Source organism: Herpailurus yagouaroundi, unplaced genomic scaffold (assembly GCF_014898765.1).
Source record: "Herpailurus yagouaroundi ecotype Mexico unplaced genomic scaffold, PumYag 159, whole genome shotgun sequence".
NCBI classification, from domain to species: Eukaryota; Metazoa; Chordata; class Mammalia; order Carnivora; family Felidae; genus Herpailurus; species Herpailurus yagouaroundi.
In genome coordinates, this window is record NW_024412400.1 from 39,153,928 (window position 1) to 39,180,056 (window position 26,129).

The following is a 26,129-nucleotide window of genomic DNA, read 5'->3' on the forward strand; positions in this document are numbered from 1 at the left end:
GAAACAGAAAAAATTCATTTTTATTTTCAATTTTTATTAAAAATATTTTTCTTTAATGTTTTACCATATTTTAAACTTTTTTGTAAATTTTGCGAATTCTATTTTACTTCCTTCATTTTATTTTAGTCTCCTTCAGTGTATTCACTTTTTCAAATTTTCAAATGATTTTCTTTTTTCTTTTTCTTTTTTTCATTTCTTTTCTTTTTCTTGAACACAGAGAGAAAAAATTCATTTTTATTTTTAATTTTTATTAAAAATATTTTTCTTTGCACTTTTTCTACTATATTCTTTACTTTTGTGTAAATTTTTTCAAATTCTATTTTACTTCCATTATTTCATTTTTGTCTACGTCAGTGTATTCATTTTTTCAAAGTCTCAAACGATTTCCTTTTATTTTCATTCGTTTTCTTTTTCCCCCTTTTTTCTCTATCTATCAAACCACTTTCAACACCCAGACCAAAACACACCTAGGATCTAGCATCCTTTACTCGATATTTTTCTGTATGTGTTTTTAATTTTTTAATTTTAATATTTTTTAAAATTTAGTTTTTTTTACTTTTAATTTTTCTAACTCATTAATTCATTTTCTCCCTTAAAAATGACAAAACGAATGAATTCACCCCAAAAGAAAGAGCACAAAGAAACGACAGCCAGGGATTTAACCAACACAGACACAAGCAAAATGTCTGAACCAGAATTTAGAATCACGATAATAAGAATACTAGCTGGTGTCAAAAATAGATTACAATCCCTTTCCGCAGAGATAAAAGAAAAAAAACTAGTCAGTATGAAATAAAAAATGCTATAACTGAGCTGCAATTACAGGTGGATGCTGCAGTGGGAAGGATGGATGAGGCAGAACAGAGAATCAGCAATATAGAGGACAAACTTATGGAAAATAATGAAGCAGAAAAAAAGAGGGAGATTAAGGCAAAAGAGCATGATTTAAGAATTAGAGAAATCAGTGACTCATTAAAAAGGAACAATATCAGAATCATAGGGGTCCAAGAAGAAGAAGAGAGAGAAATAGGGGTAGATGGGTTATGTGAACAAATCATAGTGGAAAACTTTCCTAACCTGGGGAAAGACACAGACATCAAAATCCAAGAACCACAGAGGACCCCCATGAGAGTCAACAAAAACTGACCATCAACAAGGCATATCATAGTCAAATTCACAAAATACTCAGGCAAGGAGAGAATCATGAAAGCAGCAAGGGAAAAAAAGTCCCTAACCTACAAGGGAAGACAGATCAGGTTTGCAGTAGACCTATCCACAGAAACTTGGAAGGCCAGAAAGGAGTGGCAGGATATTTTCAGTGTGTTGAATCAGAAATATGCAGCCAATAATTCTTTATCCAGCAAAGCTGCCATTCAAAATAGAAGGAGAGAGAAAAAGTTTCCCAAACAGAAATTAAAGGAGTTTGTGACCACTAAACCAGCTCTGCAAGAAATTTTACCTCCCCGCGGGGCGGCGAGGGCTCTCTGAGGGGAGAAGAGATGAAAATATAAATAAATAAACAAACAAACAAACACCAAAAGCAACAAAGATTAGAAAGGACCAGAGAACACCACCAGAAACTCCAACTCTACAAGCATCATAAAGGCAAAAAATTCATATCTTTCAGTACTCACTGTAAACATCAATGGACTCAATGCTTCAATCAAAAGACATAGGGTAACAGAATGGATAAGAAAACAAGATCCATCTATATTCTGTTTACAAGAGACCCACTTGAGACCTAAAGACACCTTCAGATTGAAAGTAAGGGGATGGAAATCCATCTATTATGCTAATGGTCAACAAAAGAAAGCCAGAGTAGCCATACTTATACCAGACAATCTAGACTTTAAAATAAAGACTGTTTCAAGAGATGTAGAAGGGCATTATATCATAATCAAGGGGTCTATCCACCAAGAAGACCTAACAATTGGAAACATTTATGAGCCAAATCTGGCAGCACCCAAATATATAAATCAATTAATCACAAGCATAAAGAAACTCATTGATAGTAATACCATAATAGTAGGAGACTTCAACACCCCACTCACAGCAATGGACAGATCATCTAATCAACAAATCAACAAGGAAAAATGGCTGTGAATGACACACTGGACCAGAGGGACTTAAGAGATATATTCAGAACATTTCATCCTAAAGCACCAGGATATACATTCTTCTCCAGTGCACATGGAACATTCTCCAGAATAGACCACATACTGGGACACAAAGCAGCCCTCAGCAAGTACAAAATGATCGAGATCATACTGTGCATATTTTCAGACCACAACAATGTGAAACTCAAAATCAACCACAAGAAAAAATTTGGAAAGGTAACAAATACTTGGAGACTAAAGAACATCCTACTAAAGAATGAATGGGCTAACAAAGAAGTTAAAGAGGCAATTAAAAAGTATATGGAAGCCAATGAAAATGATAACACCACAACCCAAAACCTCTGGGATGAAGGAAAGGCAGTCATAAGAGGAAGTATATAGCAATCCAGGCATTCCTAAAGAAGGAAGAAAGATCTCAGATACACAACCTAACCTTATACCTTAAGAAGCTGGAAAAAGAACAGTAAATAAAAGCCAAAAAACAGAAGAGACAGGAAATAATAAAGATTAGGGCAGAAATTAATGCTATCAAAACCAAAAAAACAAAAACAAAAACAAAAACAAAACACAGAGCAGATTAATGAAACCAGAAGCTGGTTCTTAGAAAGAATTAACAAAATTGATAAACCACTAGCCAGTTTGATCCAAAAGAAAAAGGAAAGGACCCAAATAAATAAAATCAAGAGTGAAAGAGGAGAGATCACAACCAACACAACAGAAATGAAAACAATAATAAGAGAATAGTATGCCAATAAAATGGGCAGTCTGGAAGAAATGGACAAATTCCTAGAAACATATACACTACCAAAACTGAAACAAGAAGACATAGAAAATTTTAACAGACCCAGAACCAGTAAGGAAATGAAATTAGTAATCAAAAATCTCCCAAAAAACAACAGTCCAGGGCCATATGGCTTTCCAGGGGAATTCTACCAAACATTTAAGGAAGAGTTAACACCTATTCTCTTGAAGCTGTTCCAAAAAATAAAAATGTAAGGAAAACTTCCAAACTCTTTCTATGAAACCAGCATTACCTTGATTCTAAAACTAGACAGAGACCCCGCTAGAAACAAGAACTATAGACCAATTTCCTTGATGAACATGGATGCAAAAATACTCAACAAGATATTAGCCAACCGGCTCTAACAATACATTATAAAAATTATTCACCACGACCAAGTGGGATTTATACCTGGGATGCAGGGCTGGTTCAATATCCGCAAAACAATTAACGTGATCCATCACATCAATAAAAGAAAGGACAAGAACCATATGATCCTCTCAATAGATGCAGAGGAAGCATTTGACAAAATACAGCATGCTTTCTTGATAAAAACCCTCAAGAAAGTAGGGATAGAGGGAGCATACTTCGAGATCATAAAAGCCATATATGAATGACCCAATGCTAATATCATCCTCAATAGGGAAAAACTGACAGCTTTCCCCTTAAGGTCGGGAACAAGACAGGGATGTCTACTCTCACCACTGTTATTCAACATAATATTGGAAGTCTTAGCCTCTGCAATCAGGCAACACAAAGAAATAAAAGGCATCCACATCAGCCAGGAGGAGGTCAAACTTTCACTCTTTGCAGATGACATAATATTCTATATGGAAAACCCAAAAGATTCCACCAAAAAACTGCTAGAATTGATACATGAATTCAGCAAAGTTGCAGGATATAAAATCAATGCACAGAAATAGGTTGCATTCCCATACACTAATAATGAACCCACAGAAAGAGAATTCAAGGAATCGATCCCGTTTACAGTTGCACCAAAACCCATAAAATGCCTAGGAATAAATCTAACCAAAGAGGTGAAAAATATATATGTTGAAAACTATAGAAAGCTTATGAAAGAAATTGAAGAAGACACACACACAAAAAATGGATAAAGATTCCATGCTCCTGGATAGGAAGAACACATATTGTTAAAATGTCGATACTACCCAAAGCAATCTACATATTCAATGCAATCCCTATCAAAATAATGCCAGCATTCTTCACAGAGCTAGAACAAATAATCCTAAAATTTGTATGGAACCAGAAAAGACCCCGAATAGCCAAAGCAATCTTGAAAAAGAAAACCAAAATGAAAACCAAAAGAAAACCACAATTCCGTACTTCAAGCTGTACTACAAAGTTGTAATCATCAAGACAGGATGGTACTGGCACAAGAACAGACACTCAGATCAATGGAACAGAATAGAGAACCCAGAAATGGACCCACAAACGTATGGCCACCTAATCTTTGACAAAGCAGGAAAGAATATCCAATGGAATAGTCTCTTCAGCAGGTGGTACTGGGAAAACTGGACAGTAACACGCAGAAGAATGAACGTGGACTACTTTCTTACACCAGACACAAAAATAAATTCAAAATGGATGAAACACCTAAATGTAAGACAGGAAGCCATCAAAATCCTCGAGGAGAAAGCAGGCAAAAACCTCTGTGATCTTGGCCACAGCAACTTCTTACTCAACACATCTCCAGAGGCAAGGGAAACAAAAGCAAAAATGAACTACTGGGACCTCATCAAAATAAAAAGCTTCTGCACATCAAAGGAAACAATCAGCAAAACCAAAAGGCAACCAATGGAATGGGAGAAGATATATGCAAATGATGTATCAGATAAAGGGTTAGTATCAAAAATCTATAAAGAACTTATCAAACTTTACACCCAAAAAGCAATCCAGTGAAGAAACAGGCAATAGACATGAATAGACACTTCTCCAAAGAAGACATCCAGATGGCCAACGGACACATGAAAAAATGCTCAACATCACTCATCATCCAGGAAATACAAATCAAAACCACAATGAGATACCATCTTACACCTGTTAGAATGACTAACATTAACAATTCAGGCAACAACAAATGTTGGTGAGGATGTGGAGAAAGAGGACCTCTTTTGCATTGTTGGTGGGAATGCAAGCTGGTGCAGCCACTCTGGAAAACAGTATGGAGGTTCCTCAAAAAACTAAAAATAAAGTACCCTACGACCCAGGAATTGCACTACTAAGCATTTATCCAAGGGATACAGGTATACTGTTTTGAAGGGACACATGAATCCCCCAATGTTTATAGTAGCACTCTCAACAATAGCCAAAGTATGGAAAGAGCCCAAATGTCAACCAATGGATGAATGGATAAAGAAGATGTGGTATATATATACAATGGAATATTACTCGGCAGTCAAAAAGAATGGAATGTTGCCATTTGGAACTACATGGATGGAACTGGAGGGTATTATGCTAAGTGAAATTAGTCAGAGAAAGACAAATATCATATGACTTCATTCATATTAGGACATTAAGACACAAAACAGATGAACATAAGGGAAGGGAAACAAAAATAATATAAAAACGGAGGGGGACAAAACATAAAAGACTCATAAATATGGAGACAAACTGAGGGTTACTGGAGGGATTGTGGAAGGGGGGATTGGATCAATGGATAAGAGGCACTAAAGAATCTACTCCTGAAATCATTGTTGCACTATATACTAACTAATTTGTATGTAAATTAAAAAAAAAATTAAAATGAAATTCAAATAAATAAGAAAGAAAGAAAGAAAGAAAGAAAGAAAGAAAGAAAGAAAGAAAGAAAGAAAGAATAAATAAAGGAAGCCTTCTAGAGCTAAATGTGTGAAAGAGTATGGGTTTTATGGTCCTGGGCTTAAAGAAGCTCAGCTTGCTGTTGGTTCCCACCAAGTCACTTCATGTCTCTATGTGCCTTATATGTTCTTTTCTTTTTTCTTTGCTTTTCTTTTCTTTCCTTTTCTCTTCTCTTCTCTTTCCTTCTTTTCTTTCCTTCCTTCTTTCTTTCTTTTCTTTCTTTCTTTCTTTCTTTCTTTCTTTCTTTCTTTCTTTCTTTTTCAAGAGAGAGCATGAGCAGGGAAAGGAACAGTGTGAGAGAGAGAGAATCTCAAGCTGAGCATGGGACCCGACATGGGGCTCAATCCCATGACCCTGAGATCATGACCTGAGCCAAAATCAAGAGTCAGAGGCTTAATTGCCTGAGACATCCAGGAACTTCAGTTTCCTCATTTGTAACATGAAAATGTTATACCTCCTCCCCAACACACACACATGCACATGCAAACACACCCAGGTTTGTGATACCCAGTGGTCGCATGGAGCCAAACTACCAAGGTTTGAGTCCTGGCTATGGCATATCATAGGTATGTGATCTTTGACAAGTTATTTGATTTTTGTTGTCTCAGTTTCTGCATCTAAAAAAAGGCTGTTGTGAGGATTAAATGAGTAAACACATGTAAAGCCCTTATGACAAAATAGTTCACATAGTAAATGCTATTTGTGTTAGCTATTTTCACTATTATATTTTGATGTAATAGATGTTTAATAAATGTTGGTTCTTGATATTTCCACTTCTTTAACCATATAATTTTAATTCAGTTTAGACTATAATAATATCTCCGTAAACAGTTTGAATCATAGATTCATTTTCTTGATGTGTACACTCATTACCTTTTAATACACTGAGAGGGGAATCTTTTGAGGAATCATAATAGTTTGCACTCAGGGCTTCCTCTGTAGCTCCTTAAAGATCCAGAAACACAACAGAATGTATAGGAGGTTATTTTCTTAAAATCAACTTTTGAAAACCTACAAAGAGCAATATGCCTTGAATTTTTTCATTTTTTCAACATTTATTTGGCTAACACTTTACCACACAGAAAATCTTGCCCTGATCTCTGAAGCTTCTTAAAGTCAACCTTTTTACAGTAAAGGGAAAACAAGTTTAGTTCACTGGGCTCTTGACCCTAATTACCTTTCCTACAGATCCCTTCAAATTAAACCAGAACCACTCTGATTTTCACATGACATGCATCCATAAGCCCCTGAATCTCAACCTGCTCTCCCTGTTCTGATGGTAAAACTTGCTCTCCTTACCTTTCTGACGGGCATTCAATAGCATTTACTGAGCACTCCTTACAAAATCAGAGCAGGACTAAAAGAACTAAGAGTGGTAAAATAACACTAACTAAAATGCTGTCTGGAAGAAAGGCCTGAATATCATTATAGGCTGGTAGGGTTCTGGAAAGAAAGCTACTGGTTTGGTTGGAGTGACTGAGAGATGCCTGACAGCTGAAGTTAGTCTCTGCCTAAATTTTGAAGGACTTTTGAAGCTGGAAGGGAGCTTTCATTTTTTCCTCTTTTTGCAGATAAGAAAAACAAGGCCAGAGATTAAGTCACTTGGCCAAAGTAATGCATCTAGCTACTGGGGAAAAAAAAAAAAAGTCATCAAGATTGAAAAACCCAAATCCCCAAGAGAGAATCAAATGCTTTCTCCATTAAAGCATACCACATTTGAATAAGTACAAAGCCTCAGAAGAGCCTTCCAGGCAGGGGGAGGAGGGCAAAGTGGGCAAAGTGGCAGTAAACAACTCCTATGGGCCTGGCAGTCAAGGAGTCAGTGCTGGACAGGAGCAGAGCAAAATGGATCAGTAGGGTGGAGCCCCATCATGTTCAGCAGCACAATTTTATCCTGAGGAACTTCCAACTAGTGCCCTATGATTTTTTAAGAAAGATAGCTTTTAAAACCTTAGTGATTCACATGTAACTGCATTATCTTTAAATTTCAAACAAACAAAAAAGCTATTGAGTGAATTATTTGACCTTATTGTATTGCTAAGTATACTGTTAGATGACAAGACATAGTTTACATAGTTTAATATGGCATAGTTTGATGAAATCAAAATCTAAACTTTGTGGCTTGGAATTTCTTGGAATTTCTTTTCTGTCCACCAAATAGTGAGCAAATTTCCACATGAGTTCAGAGACTGTCCCTTATATTGGAAGGCCATAAATCAAAGATAGACTTCTAAGAGGTTTGAATTGTTCTGTCCCTAAGCTTAGATCCCAACCCTCAAAGGTATGGCATTATGAATGTCCTATAAAGTATGAGAGCCTCCAGTGATGTGTAATGAAATTCTTAATGCTATCGGGGAATAAGGAGAGATTTTTCTTTTACGAACTATGAGCATGGGATACAGGGCCCTAAGTGAGCAGCACTAAGTGCACCAGCTGCTGTCAGTCAATATTTTGGCCATTAATAGTCATTTAAGCTATTAGTTCAATTTAAATGACTATCATCATGGCTTAAGATATAAACCAGTTATAGATTTCAATCCTTAAATTTTGAAATAATGAGAGCCGCAGAATGTCATGAAACACAATTACCCATTACTGTTCCTCATGAAGCAAAAATATGGTTATAATGCTGTTACTGACTTTTAAAAGCATCCTAGGACCCTTAATGTCAAAAAAGAAGATATTTTTCATATAATAGATTATTTGTAGTTGGGAGTATCAGACTGATCTCCAATGAACACAGATTCAAACTGAACACTACACATGATTTTTCTTGGCCTCACAACCCCTCATAGGATATTTTAAGGTTAACAACTTGGAAATTGTTTCTATCAATAACTATAAGAGAGCAATTAAATGTTCTATTTGATAACTTTTCCCCTCATTTTTCTTGAACTGCTCATTTCCTAAGTCCCTACTCCTTAGAATTTTTAAGTTGGATTCCTGATCTACTGATAAAATGCATTAACATCTAATCTTTCTTCTAAAGGATATTTGACACATTTCAGCAGAACAACCAGCAGAAAGGCAGAATGTCTTAGTAGAGATGGAGGTTGAATCCCAACTCAGCAGCTTATTACATGACCTTCACCTAGCTAAGTTTTCCTTTCCTTGCCTGTGAAATTAAGATATTGGAATTATGATCTCTAAGACTCCTTCCCAATTTGTGAATTTCAAATTCATTTATAGGCACTGGGCACTTCATTCACTTGGCATTTCCTTTCCCCTTCTCATTTAAACGTGTTTATTAGAATGTCCTTGTTCCTCTGTTGTAGTTTCAGACTATTTTATCACTGATAGAAAGTTCCCAATAAACAGTTTAGATACAATGATGAACAGGAGCCAACTTTATAGACATGTGTATGTATAAAAGCAAATGGACCTTGCCATGAATGACTGTTTAGTTTTGGGGAAGTTAGTTCACTGCTCTGAGATTTAGTTTCTTCCTCTGTATAATGAGGGGGCTGGAGAAGATAACCTCTATGATCCGCTTAAATTTCAACAATTATAATTCTTTACCAACAACAAAAAAATAACACTAAAATAAAAGTATTTTCATTCATTTATATAGTTTAAGATAACTCAAGGATACTCAAAATTTTAGTAAAGGAATAGTTATGCATACATATGAATGTTTTCATAATTTTTATAATCATTTTACTTTGCATTGTTTCAGAATTCGCTTTCAATAACTTACATATAAAAAATTCAGAGGAATGGAAACCAGACAACTTAATCCCACTCTTATAAACCACAAGCCTTAAGAATAGCAGTTTAAAGAAATGCTATCTGAACCATTCTGCAATACACTAATATTTTATGATTTCAACCTCAACTTGAAAGTATTTCATGAAGTTTTTAAGAAGTGAAGGTAATCTGGGACTTTTTTCAGGCTCAAAAGTAAAAGTTGCACTTATATATTATGAGTACAAACTATGGTTGAATTTTAATAAATCATCAAAATTTAATCAAATGTTTACAAAAGAATGTATCCATCATGGATTAGCTGAAATTGGTAAAATGAGTCATAGTTTAACTGTATTCAGTGCCGTGAAGAAATCTTCTAATAAAGGTTTATAATTTAAAACTCTGTGTTGTTATACAAAACCATATATAGCCCTTTAATTTAATGCCAAGAATTACATTGTTTCTGGCTTCTCAGATTACATCCCATATCCTCTTTGATTATTTATTAGCCAAGTCAAGAGAAAGATCATGGTTCACTGTTGATGGAGAAAAGCAAATGACTGGTACCTCGGGCTTTACACCTTACAGAACCACTTCCTTTCTGTTTGACATTTTCTTCAACCTGATTGTGTTTTCCCCTCAAATGAAAGTTTTGTTTTTTGCTTTAAGACCCTCAGTACAAAAGAATTTAACTCTGTGCTCGGAAGGGATCAGCACATCAGTCTCCTGAAAGAAAATATACTGCTTAGCCTATAACTTTTAGTTCCTAGCTCAAGTATCTCACCATGGAATCTAGTTTAGGCATAGAATTTCTTACAGTCTCAAATCATGACTGTACATTATTATCATCACAACATCACATGGTTAGCATATAAAATTGATCCTGTGCCCTGAACCTCAGGGATATAAAAGGCTTTAAGACTTCCAAAATGAGGGAAGAAAAATATAAAAGTACATTTTTTGCTATGAATTATAGCAATGCTTCACTTGTTTGCATTGTGTTCAAAGTTCCTATCCATTACCAAGCTGAGATAAGAATAGTATAGCAAGTTTTAGAACTACTGGTGTCTTGCATTGTACTTTCAAAGACGAGAGTACAGCATGGATAATCTCTGCACATTTTACTAAACTTTCTGAAAGGAATGACACGGTAAATTGCAAGAAAGAGCAATACTTCAGGAGTTTAAAATATTAAATGCTTTTTCAGATCTTTCCCCCTACTCCCCGCCAAAGGCACATAGCATATAATATTAAAAATGACAGTAATTATAAATTAGAAAGTGTAAAATCAGGCTAAGAAATGAAAAGTATTGCATAAGGAAACTTTTGTATAAGAAAATAAAACATTGCCCATATAATTAAAATGGGTTTGGATACAGTTTTTCCAATAGCATGGGTGGGATATGTTTCTGCCAGTTTCCTTCTTGAAACTAGTTGACATAAGACGATTCATTCCATACAGTTTTAAATAATGCTATTTCCAGAACGTTATAAAACTCATCAGTCCCTCCTGTGAAAGATTGCTGCTCTTTGTGACTGCAGAGTCCTGACTTCCCAATATCTATCATTACAAAAACAAACAGTTTGCTCAGTTGGACTCCCCACATGACAATGGACCCGCATCTGTCAACAGACTCACATTATGTGCCGCCTGAGAACACGACTATGACATTTACTCTTGTGACAGGGCAAATTTCAGCAGCTCATCTGGAAAGAGATGAGCATTCATTATGCTGCAGCACCTTTCATCAAGCTAATGACATTTCAATCAGCACATTTTCTCCAGTTTCAATACTTTGCCATCTGAGCACAAGTCTCTAATTACGCCCAAGCAACAAGTTTCACATCAATCCTACAATTTCTGCACTCACCATACACCATTGCTCCTCCGGTTTCATGCAAGAAGCGAAATCGATGATTTTTAAATAACCAGATTGTCAAAATGGTAAGGATGAGCAAAAAATTAAAGACAAGCAGCTCCACTGCTCCCTGATGTTGAAACTGATACTCATCCTTCTCTGACATAAACCTTTGCTGTCTCTCCATTCTCTGGTCTTCTCGTAATTCCTTAGACAAAAACCTGGATAAGGACTATTTTATCCAGATTTGCCTGAAACAGTCTAGCTGCCTGAAGATTTCAGAATAAACACTGCCACTTAAGTTGCTACTTCATGAGCGTTCTGCCTTAGTATTCAGATGGCTTCTCGTTACAACTTCCTGTTTCTCTTAAAGCAGCCCTGTCTCTTTTCAAACTCCAGAGTGTAGTTTCATCATGGACTCTTACGGTCTTGAAACAATCCATTCCACGAAATTATCTCTCATGTTGGACAAACCTGCAAGCAATCATTCTGAGATCTTGAGTCATTACTCTTATTGTTTTAAACAAGCTCCTTAAACTGCATAACTGGTGAACTGTAGATTAAGAATAAAACAGATCACCTTTCATCAGCAACATTTTCTAAGTTCAAAAAGCTAATTCCGAATCATAACCTCACTCACACGCCAGATTTCACCTCTCCGACCAAAGTCTACCAATGTGACAGGGTTTAATTGATGGCTCTGATTTGACCTAAGATGATTTCACAGGAATTTTGTTTTAAGGTGAGAATGAAAAAAGAATTTAGTATATGACTCCTCCTCCCTCTCTATGGCTTTATATAACTGGTAGTCACAAGTGCAGCATTTAAACTGCTCCCTTTTACCAAGAATAAATGAAAGCAAAAGACACAAAGAAAATCCTGTCCCCATCTCTACAGCTGTGCTGTTTGGATATGTTAAGTCAAAAAAGAAAAGACACTAAACACATATCTTTGAAGGAAGAAACCATATAGCCATCCTCAGCAATACTACGTACATGGATTTCTCTTTATAGAGCTTCTGGTCCAGACATCCAGGACCCACAGAAATCTGCCATAGATCACAAACTTCCTCTGTCCTGTGGCAAAACAATGTGGTGAGGTCACTGAGGAATAGTCTGCCACCAGCAACAAAGGCTCCAAAAATCACAAGACTTAGACCATAACAGTGATGATTCTTCAGCTCACCTTCCATTTGGCAGGCCGTTTCTGTTTGAATTCATATTTTTATGCTTTTTGAAAAAGTTCAAGACAATATTACTACCAGGGGCTCTGCTGATTTTTCAGCAACTGCTATGATTTGTTGGCCTTATTGGTTCTATAGATTAGATACATCCAAGGGTTCAGTGCAATTAGATACATCCAAGGGTTCAGTGAGTTTTTTTCTCATTTCATGGGTTAAGTGAGTTTTTTATCATTTATGGTACTATTGTAACTCAGGAGTATAAATCATTTAGTATGCCCACATTCAACAGAATTGGCATTCAGTGTGTAGAGTGTAAATGATTTCTTGAGTAGAGAAAGTCCAAATATATCCTCCAAAGCTCTTGTCACCAAAAGCTAGAGGTCAAACATATAATATATTAGAAACTAACTAGCTCCCCAATAACAGTTTCACCCACAGGAAAATCTCTCAACCACTTACTGTAAAACTGCTGTTTCAGCTTCTTTGCCTTCTGCAACTTTTGAAGCTGATTTCCTCTCTGAGTTTAACTCAGTGGGGGGTATTTATGTGGGCTGCAGATGTTCTTTTAACACGCTACCCTTTTTGGCAGGCATATATGTGATGACTAATATTCGCACTGTTTTGAAATCTGTCAGCTAACGCTTGTGAGAATTTCATGAAGCCTTAGTTAGCAGGTTCTACCTTTACAATTTTGCAATCCCACAGGTTTAGTCTTGAGTTGTTAGATTTACAAGATAACCCGAATTCAAAGTCTAGCAATTCCCTTTTCTTTTTTTCTGTTTTGATCATCATTTAATTACTTTGGTTTCCTTTTAATAATGGTAATTACTCCATCTGGATAGAATAAACTTTCTTTGGTTGTCTTATTATGACATCCAATTGCATTCTCTTACCCAATAACACAGCTCAATGAGAGGATTAAAGTCCCTGAAATGTTTTGATTGGCTAATACATTGTTTTTAAAAGTCCTAAATTTGATGTCAACATACTCAAATAAGTATATTTCACATTGAAAACTATATATATGGCTTCTCTAGAAAAAAAAAAAAAAACAAACAAAACTGGTAAGATCTGGCCCACTGGGCTCTCCTTCCCATATGGCCACAATCTGTTAGTGCCTGTTTGCCACAAATCCCATTCATCCCATTTCACTCATTCATGTTCCCTGTGTGGCCCCTGCAGTCATTTGGAAGTGTGGCCCCTGGTTCACTCTACGAATGGAATATATTCACTGTTCTGCTGTTCAATATCATTTTATTTTCTGTTGCACCAATAAAAGTACAAAAAATTAAATAGAAAAACATATTAATATGGCACCTACCATGGACAGGAAATATTTTAGGAAATTTAATTTAGTCTAAATTAATGTTCATAAAAACTCTTCTTTCTACAGCTGAGGGATTTAAGGCTTAGAGTTGACAACATATGCAAGGGTGTATAACTAGTGGAAGTTAAATTTCTGTCTGGGGTTTAATGGCCTTAAGATGACATTTCTACGGTGATTAACTCATCTTGGTTTGTCAGGGACTTTCCTGGTTTTAGTACTGAAAGTCATGTATCCCAGGAAACTCCTTAGTCACAGGCAAACCAATCATCCTAACAGCCAAGGTTTCCAAAATGTGAAAATCCTCTTCTGTCAATAATAACTATTCTTTCTGACATTCCTGAGGGATAATTCACACAAAGAAGAGTATCAGTTAAAAATTAAGGCACTGTTTTATTAGCTGGTGACAATAATCCTTAGTGCCAGGTTCTCTGATGAAGTTGGAATGGAACCCAAAATTTAGGCACAAGGCTCAAAGAAACATTCTTGATTGTTCCTTAATCCCACTCTTAGAACCTGCTGGCCAGTGAGTCAAAAGTTCTTGCTGCAAGATGCAACATGCAGGTGAGAGGAAGTAAAGAGAAAAACAAGATGGCACAGCCCATTTCAGTGAGTATGCCCTGCCTTAGCTTGCCTATCCAGCACCATGGAAGGAAAGACTTGAAGAGAGGAGCCTCCCAGGCCCAGTAACCTTGTATTGCATGGTAATACCACCACTAGTGAACATGACCAGTTAGAATGCATAGACTGAGTTTCAGAATCTAACCAATCATTTGAGAGTTCCTTATTCTTGGAGAGGACAGTGGAGATTGTGGGCTCAGAGGATCAAGAAGGGAGATTTTCCTAGGGTTGAGGAGAGATGCTGAGAGTTCCCTTTCCTCAATCACTAGAGTCCCACCCTGCCAACTTCTCCCTCAACCACTGTGTTTAACAGAAAATACTTAAGCCAACCCAGTGCTTCATTCACTTGGCCTATCTCCCAATATTCATCCCTCTCTGAGACCGGTGAAGTGGGGCTATATATTTTGCCCCCAAAATTTCTGAAATGGGCCAGGACAGGACTGTAATTAAGTTTACTTAAGGAGCATACCATGTCCTGAACCAAAAATTCATGCCCCACCCCCCATTCTATTGTCAAATTCATCATAAATCCATCCATTAAAGTAATGAAATAAGGAGACTATTAGGCTAGGGTGGCTCTAATGCCTTGGTAGCCTATGCAGACAAACCAAATCTAAGCCACAGTCAATGCACTCAAATCTAAGAGTGAAACTTAAGAACAATCAATTACAAACAGCCACCTAGACTCTCCCAAATAAGGCAGTCACTTAAGTGATACCCAATCAAATAATATCTGAGACTCACTTCCACATCTTTTCTATAAATACTTCTCTCTTAGCTCCTGTTGGTAGAGTACTCCTAAACACTTTCAGTTTAATGCTGCACCAGTTTAAATGGATATATACTCCCAAATAAACTTCTACAAATTTTAATGTGCCTTAGTTTACCTTTTAACACATCTCAGCTTCCCTACCCTCCAAAAAAGTCACATTAGCACAAAAATGTCCCAAATTTGAAGAATATGTACCCCTCCCATTAATAGACTCTACAGAAAAATAAGAGTTCAAAAATTTCACAAGGAAGTTAAATTGCAATAAACACTTAAACAATATTAACTTCCCCAAAACTTACTACCCAATACCTGGTTTTTCTTTGTCTGCCTCTGTAGAGTCTTGGGTCTCTGGAACCCAGGGCCAAAAACCCTCAGTGGGGGAAAAACACATTTTGGAACAATGCTGGAGCCTCTGACCACAGCAAAGCCCCTCGGGCATAATGTCCCTCTCTTAAGAATGTAACAGATACCACCTACTCCGCCTCAGGTTCCCCTCAGGAATTGGACAATCAAAATACCTAAGGAAACTAAGTAAACCATAAAACTAATGTTATCTGAGGGACAGTAAGGCCATGTCTGACTCCTCACACAATGGAATGGAGCCAATCAGAAATGGACAACCCAGCATCTAGAGTTATCCAGCCAGTAAGGGTAGAACCTGAGAAGGAATGAGGGGGAAGGGAAGAGGGTACTGAGCAGAACCTTATGAAACAAAGACCCTTGCCTATAGTCATGGGTATTCACCTTCAAATGCCCCCTCTCTGTAAAGAAAGCTTTCATACTACTCTTATTTTCTAATCTTATACTCTAATAAACTTTAGCCTGCTGCTCATTTTGTGTCCAGTTCTTCATTCTTCGAAGCAGCAAGACAACAAATCTCCAGTACGGAGGTAAAAAATCCTGCAACATTTCTATTCAACAACTCAGGTACAGAAACATGTTTGGCATAAATGAGGATCTCTTCTTTCTTCTACCCTACAAGGTGTGTTCCTTCAGTGCTCTGAAGTGGGAAAACCGGGATATAGACCTCACTGTTTTTTTCCCAGTTTTTTTCCCAGAGTAACAATTTATCTCTGGATTGTTGATCTTTGACGGCCAGGAGTACATAAGAAGTTTCCCTATTCAGGGATAACCAGAAAGAAAGTGAATCCCCTTCCACTTGCACTGGATGCCACTTACTGGCCTTGCCCCAGAAAACATATACGAGATTCCACTTTTTATTTAGGCATTTATTCATTGAAGAATTCCCAAAGCTGTACAGAGTGGAAGAAAAGCAAATTTGGCATTGTGCTTGTAATCTAGCCACATTGGCCCTATGCCATTAAAGGGCAGTGGCTTCACAGCTAAAGCCTCAAGAGTGAGGAGGGTCCCAGATGTATAGCCCTGGATTCTTAATTCAGCTTCTTCTCTCCTTTTGTCTCCAGCTTTGTCCTGGCAACACATCACCACTTTTCTTTTGTAGAGAGAAACAATAAATGTTACATACTAATTATATCTCAATTTGAAAAGGTTAAGAAAAAAGAAACAAAAGCTTTGGTCCATTGATCCCCTCTTCTGTCTTGCACATATTGAAGAGTCAGGCATGAGAAACTCATTGGCTTTTTATTGTATTTAATCTCTGTCAGCTTTTCACAGGGTAAGGTAAATGCAAGCTGGCCACAGTGGCTTCCCCCAACCCAGGAAGGAAGTTTCAGAGATGAAGGGAAGTATGAGCTCCGGAGCCAAGGACAGGGAGGACAAAATGGAAAACTGCCACTGGAAGCTACAGCTTATTTTAATGAAAATTTCCTGCAATCAAAGACCTGAGAAAATGCATTTCTTTGATTTCCTATTAACTGTCCACATGATAAATTAACATTCTTCTTAGGATATAACTTCTATTCTATGTCTTAAAAACTAGTAAGTCTGACCTCATTAGCTAAAAGACATTTTGCCCTATCACTTCTGTTAAGTTATAAAATGTTTATATGAACTAAGAAGAAAGGTCCCATACCCTTCATCTCTCCCTAATTTCTACACTTTTTTCCAGTGAGAGAAAGGGACAAAAGAGAAGGGAAAGCAGAATTTTCAAAAAGGTGACACTGAATAATCTTAAAAATATTTTTCTGAAATGAAGTATGTAAATGGCAAGCAGGTTTTGACAGAAATACCTCTAGTGTCTCTTAAATCTATTAAAAATCCAGCCTTTGAGGCAGGCTTTGTTGGATGATGTCTCAATGTGGGTTCCCTCAAAAGCAGAGCCTAAGACAAGGACTTAGGTGCAGCTAGTTTATTTAGATAATCCCAGGAATCACAAGTGAGGAAGTGTGCATAAAGACCAGGAAATACCATTATTCAGAAATAAAATTATAAGCCTCATTGGAGCCATTCCCCATTTCATCCATATCTTTACAGGGTCTGCGTACTTTGAAACTTAAATTTATAGGTATGTTGAAAACATTCCTTAAGCAGGACCTAAGATTAATTTTATTTATGCTTGAGGCAACTAAATTACATAATAAATTCCATGACAAACAACATGGGTCTCTTGGATAAGAAGGGAAATCATGCCCTATGGCCAGCGGAGTTAAAGTCCCATATCACCTGTGGAGACGAAATTCTATTTGCTTTGAAATGTTATTTTATGATGGTTATGTCATATCTAAAGTTTATGCTTTAAATTAAAAGTTCAAAACTACCCTGGGACTCTTTGAAGACTATGTAACTTGGTGTATGCACATATAAACATACATTACATACAACCCCAGGATTGTACTCCAAATAAAGTTTAAATTAACAATAGGTGGTTAAATATTCATTTTAATCCAGCATTGAAAGTTTTAAGGGATTTCATAGGAAAGTGTGATTATAGTTCTATAAAAATGTCCTACATTACTGTGGAAGAAAACGACAAATTCACAAAGCTTTTCAATGGCATTTCTTTTGTGTGTTCTTATTACATTAGATATTAGATCCAAGAATGTTTCTTCATTACCTAGACTAAGTATGGATATGCAAATAACAATTATATTATTCAGTTAGAAGATATAAGTAAGTAATCCATTCTCATTTCTAAGCTCTAGTTGAATGTATCTGCTCCCTCCCATTCATATGTTGAAACCTAATCCTTACTATGATAATATTTGGAGTTGGTCTTTTGGGATATAATTAGGGACTAGTGCCCTTATAAAAAGGACCCCAGAGAATCCCCTTGGCCCTTCTATCATGTGAGGACACAGCTGGAATATAACTGTCTATATATGAACCAGGAAATGGATTCTCAACAGACTCTAAATCTGCTAGCATCTTGATTTTGGGCTCCCCAGCCTCCAGAACTGTGAGAAATAGATGTTGTATAAGCCACTCAGATTATGGTAATTTTGATATAACAGCCCAGACAGACTAAGACACTAGGTAGGGGAAAGAATATTCCTCAAAATACTATCAGGACATATAAATCTCAACTAAAGCTGTAACAGAGAACATTGTATTATAGAGCTGTCAGAAAGGCTCTTCAAGTTTCTCAGATTCCTTAACAAAATTCTTGAAAAGATAAGACAATTATGAACATTTACTCACTCTTCATATTCTCTCTACAAAAATAGTTTTTCTACAGCACATTTGGGCTCCACAACTGAGGGACTATAAACAATATACAGTTTGTAAATGTTAAGTGAAGAATCTTTTTTTAAAAAACAAAAATGTCTTCCTGTCTCTACTTTGAACATACTTTGAACCTTGTCTGTTAATGCACTATAATCTTGAGAAATGTTAAATTTAGAAAAAGCAGAATCAATTGATTGTCAGAAATTTAAGATTGAAACAGTGCTGAATTCCACCAAAACTTACTCTTACAACTAATTTATATCCATGTGAAAAATGGAATTGTTCTATTAGGATTCAGCACTTTAACCTCAGTTCCTCCCTTTCACTATCTTAACAAAAGAAGAATATACACAAAATAAAAACTGAGCAAGAACACAGTTATACCCGAAGTATAAGGCTTTTGGTGAACTATGTTTGAGAATCTGGCTTAGACCAGAGGCCTCCCACCTCACCCAAACTCTACATGGGAAAGTAAGGAGAACACATTCAGAGACACACCTCCTGAGGTAAGACCAGATCTGCAGGGCAGACTCCACATCCATGCACTTAGCCTGTTTTAAGAAGGGAGGTCTCCTGCAGAGACAGCAGGAAAGAGAAAGAAAAAAAAAAAAAAAAGAATGTTAGCGCTCTACCCACCCCTCAACCTTCAGGGCTCACTTCAACTGCAATGATCAAAGAAGGAGATAAAATGTTCAACCTTCTCTGCTCCCAAGCACTGGAAACTCACCTCCAGTAAGGTGTAGCCCAACTAATATGAGAGTGGGATCACCCACTGAACATTCCTGTTCCAAGGGATCAAGAGAGAGGCAGAAGCTCCCTGGTGGCACCTCCAAAAGGTTAGATGTATAGGTAGAAGTTTCCTCCTGCATGGACCACTGCAAAATGTGGGGATAGTAGCAGAAGGATTGCCCATTAAGTCTCCTCAGGTATTTGTGCTTTAAACCTGTTGCATTTAACTGTCAAGCCTGTTAGGCTGTCAGGCTGACCCACTCCAGAGAGGAAACCAGCAATGTGCGTAAGCAATTCTCCTGTATTCAAGAGGATGCTTCTTTTGAATCCTCCTGAGACCAGTGTGTTGAGTGATCTAACTGTTGCTCCCTGCGAGAAAGGATAAACATTTATAAATTTGCCTTAACTCCACCTCACACCAAAGGACGAAGAATTATTCCTATTCAACTTTTTTGTGTGTAAATTGTGTTGATCCATATTGTGCAACCAGTTTTTTTAAAAAAGTAAACAAGCTCCATGCGCTAGCATAAAAATACTCAAAAAATGCTCAAAAAATAAAACAACAAACATCCCAAATTTGAACACTGATTATTTGATTATTAAGTTGAAAGAGTAAGCGCTAAAATTCTAAATCAAATTCCCTTTCCCCTTGTAAACTAAATTCATTTCTTTCTGTATACTTTCTGATTTTGTTGGATTGGTCTCATTCTGATGGGGCCAGATTTCCTTCAGCAGCTGTAGTACTTTAGACCATCTCTGAAGCACTGAGATGACTATAGCTTCTTCAGCAACTACAAAGTTGAATTAATCCAGCCACAAATATTCATTCTGGTGTGCTAAAGAAAAGGACACCTGAGAATCACAGCGCCAGACTTACTCTAATAAGTTAAGAAAACACAAGCAAGCAATTCCCATGCCACTTAGAGCATCATCCCAATCAAAATTATCTGTCCACATTTTTGTAATTAGTACAACCCAGGTCTATATTTTTGTCATCATTCATGGAACATTGCTGAGAGTTTTTACCACTGGGAACTGCAGGCATGTGAAGAAAACATAAAGTTACAGGTAAAATATTTTGGTATCAGGATGACCAACACAAACGTCCATATGGGCATATGGGCCAGAGGAATTTAAACCCACAAGGGAGGAAGTACCCATTCACTGGCACATTGTGTTTCCTACACTAATGGGGAAATTCACTTGGATACATACTGCACTGTCTCGCCATTAGAGAGAAACATTCAAAATACTATCTTCTTTTTTTAAAAAAAGTTTATTTTGAGAGAGTGAGAGGGTGAGAGTGGGGGAGGTGCAGAGAGAGAGAGAGAGAAAGAGAATTCCCAAGTGTCAGAATCTGCACTGACAGTGCAGAGCTGACGCAGGGCTCCAAATGACAAACCATGAGATCATGACCTGAGCTGAAATCAAGAGTTGGATGCTTAACCCACCGAGCCACCCAGGTGCCTCAATACTATCTTCTTTTAAAACCATAAAATGTGCAGTGATGACACCTTCTAATCCAGTTCTCCAATAAATTTAAATTTATTGGCCGCCCTGTGTTTGTCCTGCATGTTGAAAACCTCTTAATTATTAATGAAATGACAAACATCTAGACCTTTAACATACTCCACTATAAAATCATGTGAGGGAATTGTTACGATATGAATGGCAACAGTTTTATGGTTTGTTGGGGCTGCATGATGAATATTGTTTTATTTCCTCTACTTTCATGTGAGCTGAAAATCTCCATAATAACCTTTTTTTTCAAATGAATTTTTATGTCTCTCTTGCTTGCTGCATTATGCTTTTTTTTTCATGTGATTTTCCCTAAAACCTTGACGTTCCTTGGCTTTTGGACTTACCAACCCTTGAATACATTTTTCCAGCATCATCAGTGATGCAACTATTCCTTCAGATACATCTTTTCTTACAGCAGTTTGATAATCCCCTAATATTCCATTCCCTTCTGTTCTTCCATGAATCCTACAAGATCAGCAGGGCCTTGAATGTTTTTTCCTCCTGGGTAGCACTGATAGCTGGATTAGAATGCCTGACGTCTTCTTTCTTTAAGACAAGACAGTTATTCTAGGGTCCCCCATACAAAATTAATGAGTTCCAGAGCAATCAAATGCGTTCACTGTTTAAAAATATCCAGTTGCCTTCTTCATCCTAAATTGTACAATTCTACCCATAAGTTATCTTCCATCTGCCCAGCAGCTAACCCTGGCTTGTAAATTATCTCTTTTGAATTACTGGGCTACTTTTACAGTGACTTATCATCCCTAAACCCTTGTTCAGAGTCCTAACTCTATGAATTTCCTGGACATCTTCCCCCAAACCATGGCCATATGAGTTTTGGAAACTAAAGTGATGGTGTCACCTTAAAACTTATCAAACAATGTTTAATGTATTCTCTGCTAATCTTCCAGTACTTTTATCAAATATTTTCCATTCTTTTCTGAAAACACCACGCAACATTTCCACAAAATTTATATGTATATGCAGATACATAAGGGAGTATTTTCAGGTTTACAAAAAATTAAGAGACAGATACAGAGATTTCCCTCATATCCTTTGCCCACACATGTATAGCCTCCTCATTACCAGAATCATTCATAAGAATGGCACAGTTTTTTTCCCAAGAACAAACTTACATTAATATATCATAATTGCCCAAAGTTCATAAAGTTCTCTTGTGGTGTTGTACATTCTACAGGTTCGGAAAAATGTATAATGACATATGCCCATCATTATAATATCATACAGAATATTTTCACTGCTCTAAAAAAACTTCCGTGCTCTGCCAACTCATCTCCCCACTGTCTCCACCTACCCCTGGCAATGACCGATCTTCTCATCTCCATAGTTTTGCTTTTACCAGAATGTCATATAGTTGGGATCAAATAATAGTAATGTAGCCTTTTCATATTATTTTCTTTCCCTTAGTAACATGTATTTAATGTTCTTCCATGTGTTCTCTACCTGGGCTTTCACTGGGGGAGTTAACCCAGTTAGCTTTCTCCATCTTACTGTTTTTATTTGTTCTCTTGAGCTCTCCAAAGTCCTTGATTGGGTAACAATAAAATATTTCCCTTTTTGCTAGTCCCATCTTTTTTCAAGAATTCAATCTTATTTCACCTCTATTTCAAAACATATGACTTCATTTTACTTTCAGTTTTCCTCATTGATGCTCTGATTGCAAGATCAAACCTCTTTCCAAAGAGTTTTATGTCCTTGATATATCACTAAACAAACCAAATTCCTAATGTCAGAGTGTTCTGGGTAAAAATCTTAGAATTGTTCCTCTTTAGCCTTTGGTTCATAATAAGGATGGTTTTGTTTTGCCCTCTACTTCCACTTAAAAATGTGATATAGCCACTATAGGAGAAGGCCAACATTCCTCTTTCTTTCTTCCACTACCCTTATGTGGTTAAAACTAGTTGCAGTTTCTGAAATCTACACCCATGAGCAGAATTCTAAACATATCCAATTCAGAGCCAATTTATAACTGGAGGTACAGGTCGGGGTATTTCCAGAACCCTCTGCAGTAGCCTCATGAGCCCTAGAAATTATTTGTCTCTTGATGTAGTTTAAAACAAAGTAAAGAAGTCAGAATTTGGAACAAGTGCTCTAGAGTTGCTACTGAGGCCTGATGCTGAAAAACTAGAGGATGAAATGAACACAGTAGTACCCAGTGCCCCATGGGAAACTTAACTTACAGACCTGGCTGAGAAGCACTATGTGGGGGGCCAAAAAAGATGCCATGAAAATGATAATCATTCTTTCCACAAATGTCTAAAAAGGCCTCAAATAGTGAAGATCACCTGCTTTGAGGTGGAACTCCATAACTGGAACTCTGCTTCTGAGCATCCTTGTGTCTGATGCACCAGCTGTGGACATGCTATAAGCCACTATGAGCTGTCCCAGCCTAAGCTAGCCACCAAGTCCTACCCTAAGATTCTCAGTCTCCTTAGATTTCCTTATAGACCAAATGCCCATCTTGCGTATCTACTTGTTTCCCAGCCCATATTTTTGAGGTCTTTTAGGTTAAAATTTTCTCTTGCTCACCTCCAGGGTGTTGACTGATGAAGTGAATACTTAAAAAATAGATAGCCAACTGTATTAATGCCTTAGCAGTGCTTCTGCTGAAGCATATTGGAGAATGGAGCTTGGATCTTAGAATCTGCACATCACAATGGGGCTGTGTCCAAGCTGCAGAAAAGACTGTGTAGCCACTTACCGAGCCAGCTTCAGGGACAAGCCTACATTGGGCTCCGTCTCAAATAGGTACTGCTGCCTGTAGAAGGACATGACCCTGGTGGGCTACTGCATTGCCACAGAAGTGGAGGTGAGCCTGTTTGCATCTGAGAGCTCAGGGGGTCACAGAAAGAGAGAAAACTGGTCTCTTCCTCTGTTACAAGCATAATCCTCCAGGGTTAAATATAGCTTAAGTATCACTCTGCCTGAGGAGGGTGGGAGGAGGGGCACAAGCCTCTTAGCCAGGACTATTCCAGAAGGACAGAAGAGTTGGTGAATGTGTCTTTCCTTCTAGGCCAAGATGGACTCATGTGAAGGAGAGAAATTTTCCACCATAATTCTTCTAAGTTTTAGTTTTTAAAATTGAAGAGACCACAATGGGGGAGGCCAGACCTTCAGATGAGTCATCTAATCAGAGAAAGTCACAAATTCAGAAGCTTTCCCTATGAGACATCACAGAACTCTGATTTTAGTATTCATATGATAATATAATTGATAACTTTGTATTGTAATGCTGCTAACAAAGTTTTTCTAAACTCTAAAAATTCCACCCTTGAAATACAACCTTGTATTTCAATATCTCTTCAGTAATAGTAACTTCACTCAGGAGGAACACTCTATTATTGGTCAAATATCGTGGTTCTCAAAGCAAGGTCTGGACCAGCAGCATTAGCATCACCTGGAAACTTGTTAGAAATGCAGATTATTCCACCTCAGCTCACTGCATATGAAACCCTGGTGGGGTGAAACCCAGAAACCTGTGTTTAACAAGCCCTCCAGATGATTCCAATGCTCACTAATGTTTGAGAACTACTGGTCCAAGACAAGCCTTGATAGACAGATGCTTCAGTGGAGCAATAAATGACTCATGTCAAAAAGTGAAAGGATCTAATACACAAATGAAAAAGTGCTCAGGTCTGGTTTAAAAATACAGATTGAGAGGTGTCTGGGTGGCTCAGTTGGTTAAGCTTCTGAGTCTTGATTTCAGCTCTGGTCATACTCTCATGGTTCGTGGGTTCCGAGCTCTGCATTGGGCAATACCACACATGCAAAACCTCAAGGTGATACCAATTATCCCACTCACAGATAAATTGAATGCCAATGCACTGTTATTTAAGGAACAGTTGTATGTGACCAGTGCTATATTTTTTTCTTTTTCTTTTTCTTTTTTAAGTGTGCGAAAGGACAGTAAACATCCTGTTCATTCTCCCAGGCATTGCATCACTTCCATTCCCAAGGGGTCAGCATCAGCTCCTGTCTGCAGTGTCCCACAGGCTTGGCCTCCTCTCTCCTCCTTCATCATTTATCTGATTCCCCTTCCTTGTTATACGTTTTGCCTCCATAAAAAGGTATATTGCTGTTTTGAAATAATATTCGACGTGGTTCTGCCTACATTGCCACTAAGAGTGTTGACACACAGTAGACACAAAGATGATGATTATGCAGACATCTAGGATAACAAATGGTGTTTTCTTATCCTTTGTCCCTTTTTTTCTCCTATCTCTCTAACTCCTCTACTCTAAGGAAGCTCCTCCAGATACGATGTCCCTTTCCTCCTTTTATGCATTGGGTGCTAGCTCCACACTGCAGTCCCAGCTGTCTAGTGACATCTTTGTGAGTCCATGCTTGTCCCGTCATGCTTTCTTTTCTTTCTTCCTTTTATATTATCTCATTTTCTTCTTTCTTTTGCATTCTCTTTCCTTTCTCTCTAATTTCCCCTACTCCTTCTGTATTCCCCTGTCTTCTCTCCCTCACCCTTCTTTCATCTTATTTCCCCTTTCAGCCCAACTTAGGAGACACTGAGCCAACTGGGAGGCAAACAGGAAACATGCAAGGTACTTTGGGGACACTGAGAACACTTGATGCTCTGAGGGTGAAGGGTCCAGTCCTGTGCTGGGTGTCCCTGGCCATAACAGTATCTAGAAGCCAGGACTCGCGTGACATTTACATTCTACGCACATTTTCCCCCTGGAGTTCACCCTACTAAATTATTCCAGTTTCAAGTACTTACTTTCTTTGGCCTCAGTTTCCTATCTCTCTCCCCCAATTCCAACTTCACTACACCTTGGGAATATCTGTTATAAAAAATAGGCAAGAATGTTTTCTTACTACCCTGTTCTTATTAGTATAAAACTATTGCGGAAGAGGTAGTTAACAAACAAAATGTACATATGCCATTAAATCACAAGGTAACAGAGATTTAAACATCTCACGGAATTCTCATTCTCCCAAGGTGTGTACTTTTCCTATAAACTCCTAAGTTTTTTTTCTATTTTTTTAAAAATATAATTTATTGCCAAATTAGCTTCCATACAACACCAAGTGCTCATCCCAAAAGGTGCCCTCCTCAATGCCCATCACCCACTTTCCCCT

At 37.4% G+C, this 26,129-nt stretch overlaps 1 protein-coding gene across 6 annotated transcripts in view; it reads right to left on the reverse strand.

The window, feature by feature from the left end:
• Positions 1 to 26,129, reverse strand: part of SLC9A9 (solute carrier family 9 member A9) — a 711,221-nt gene that overhangs the window by 579,425 nt on the left and 105,667 nt on the right. Inside the window, exon 1 of one of the 6 annotated variants that reach the window (XM_040480401.1) lies at positions 11,295 to 11,627. The exons of the other annotated variants lie outside the window; for them this stretch is intronic. Coding sequence (XP_040336335.1) covers positions 11,295 to 11,469 — 175 coding nt within the window. The 5' untranslated portion in view covers positions 11,470 to 11,627. Of the gene's footprint in view, positions 1 to 11,294; positions 11,628 to 26,129 lie in introns of those variants that run through there. 6 annotated transcript variants of the gene reach the window in all.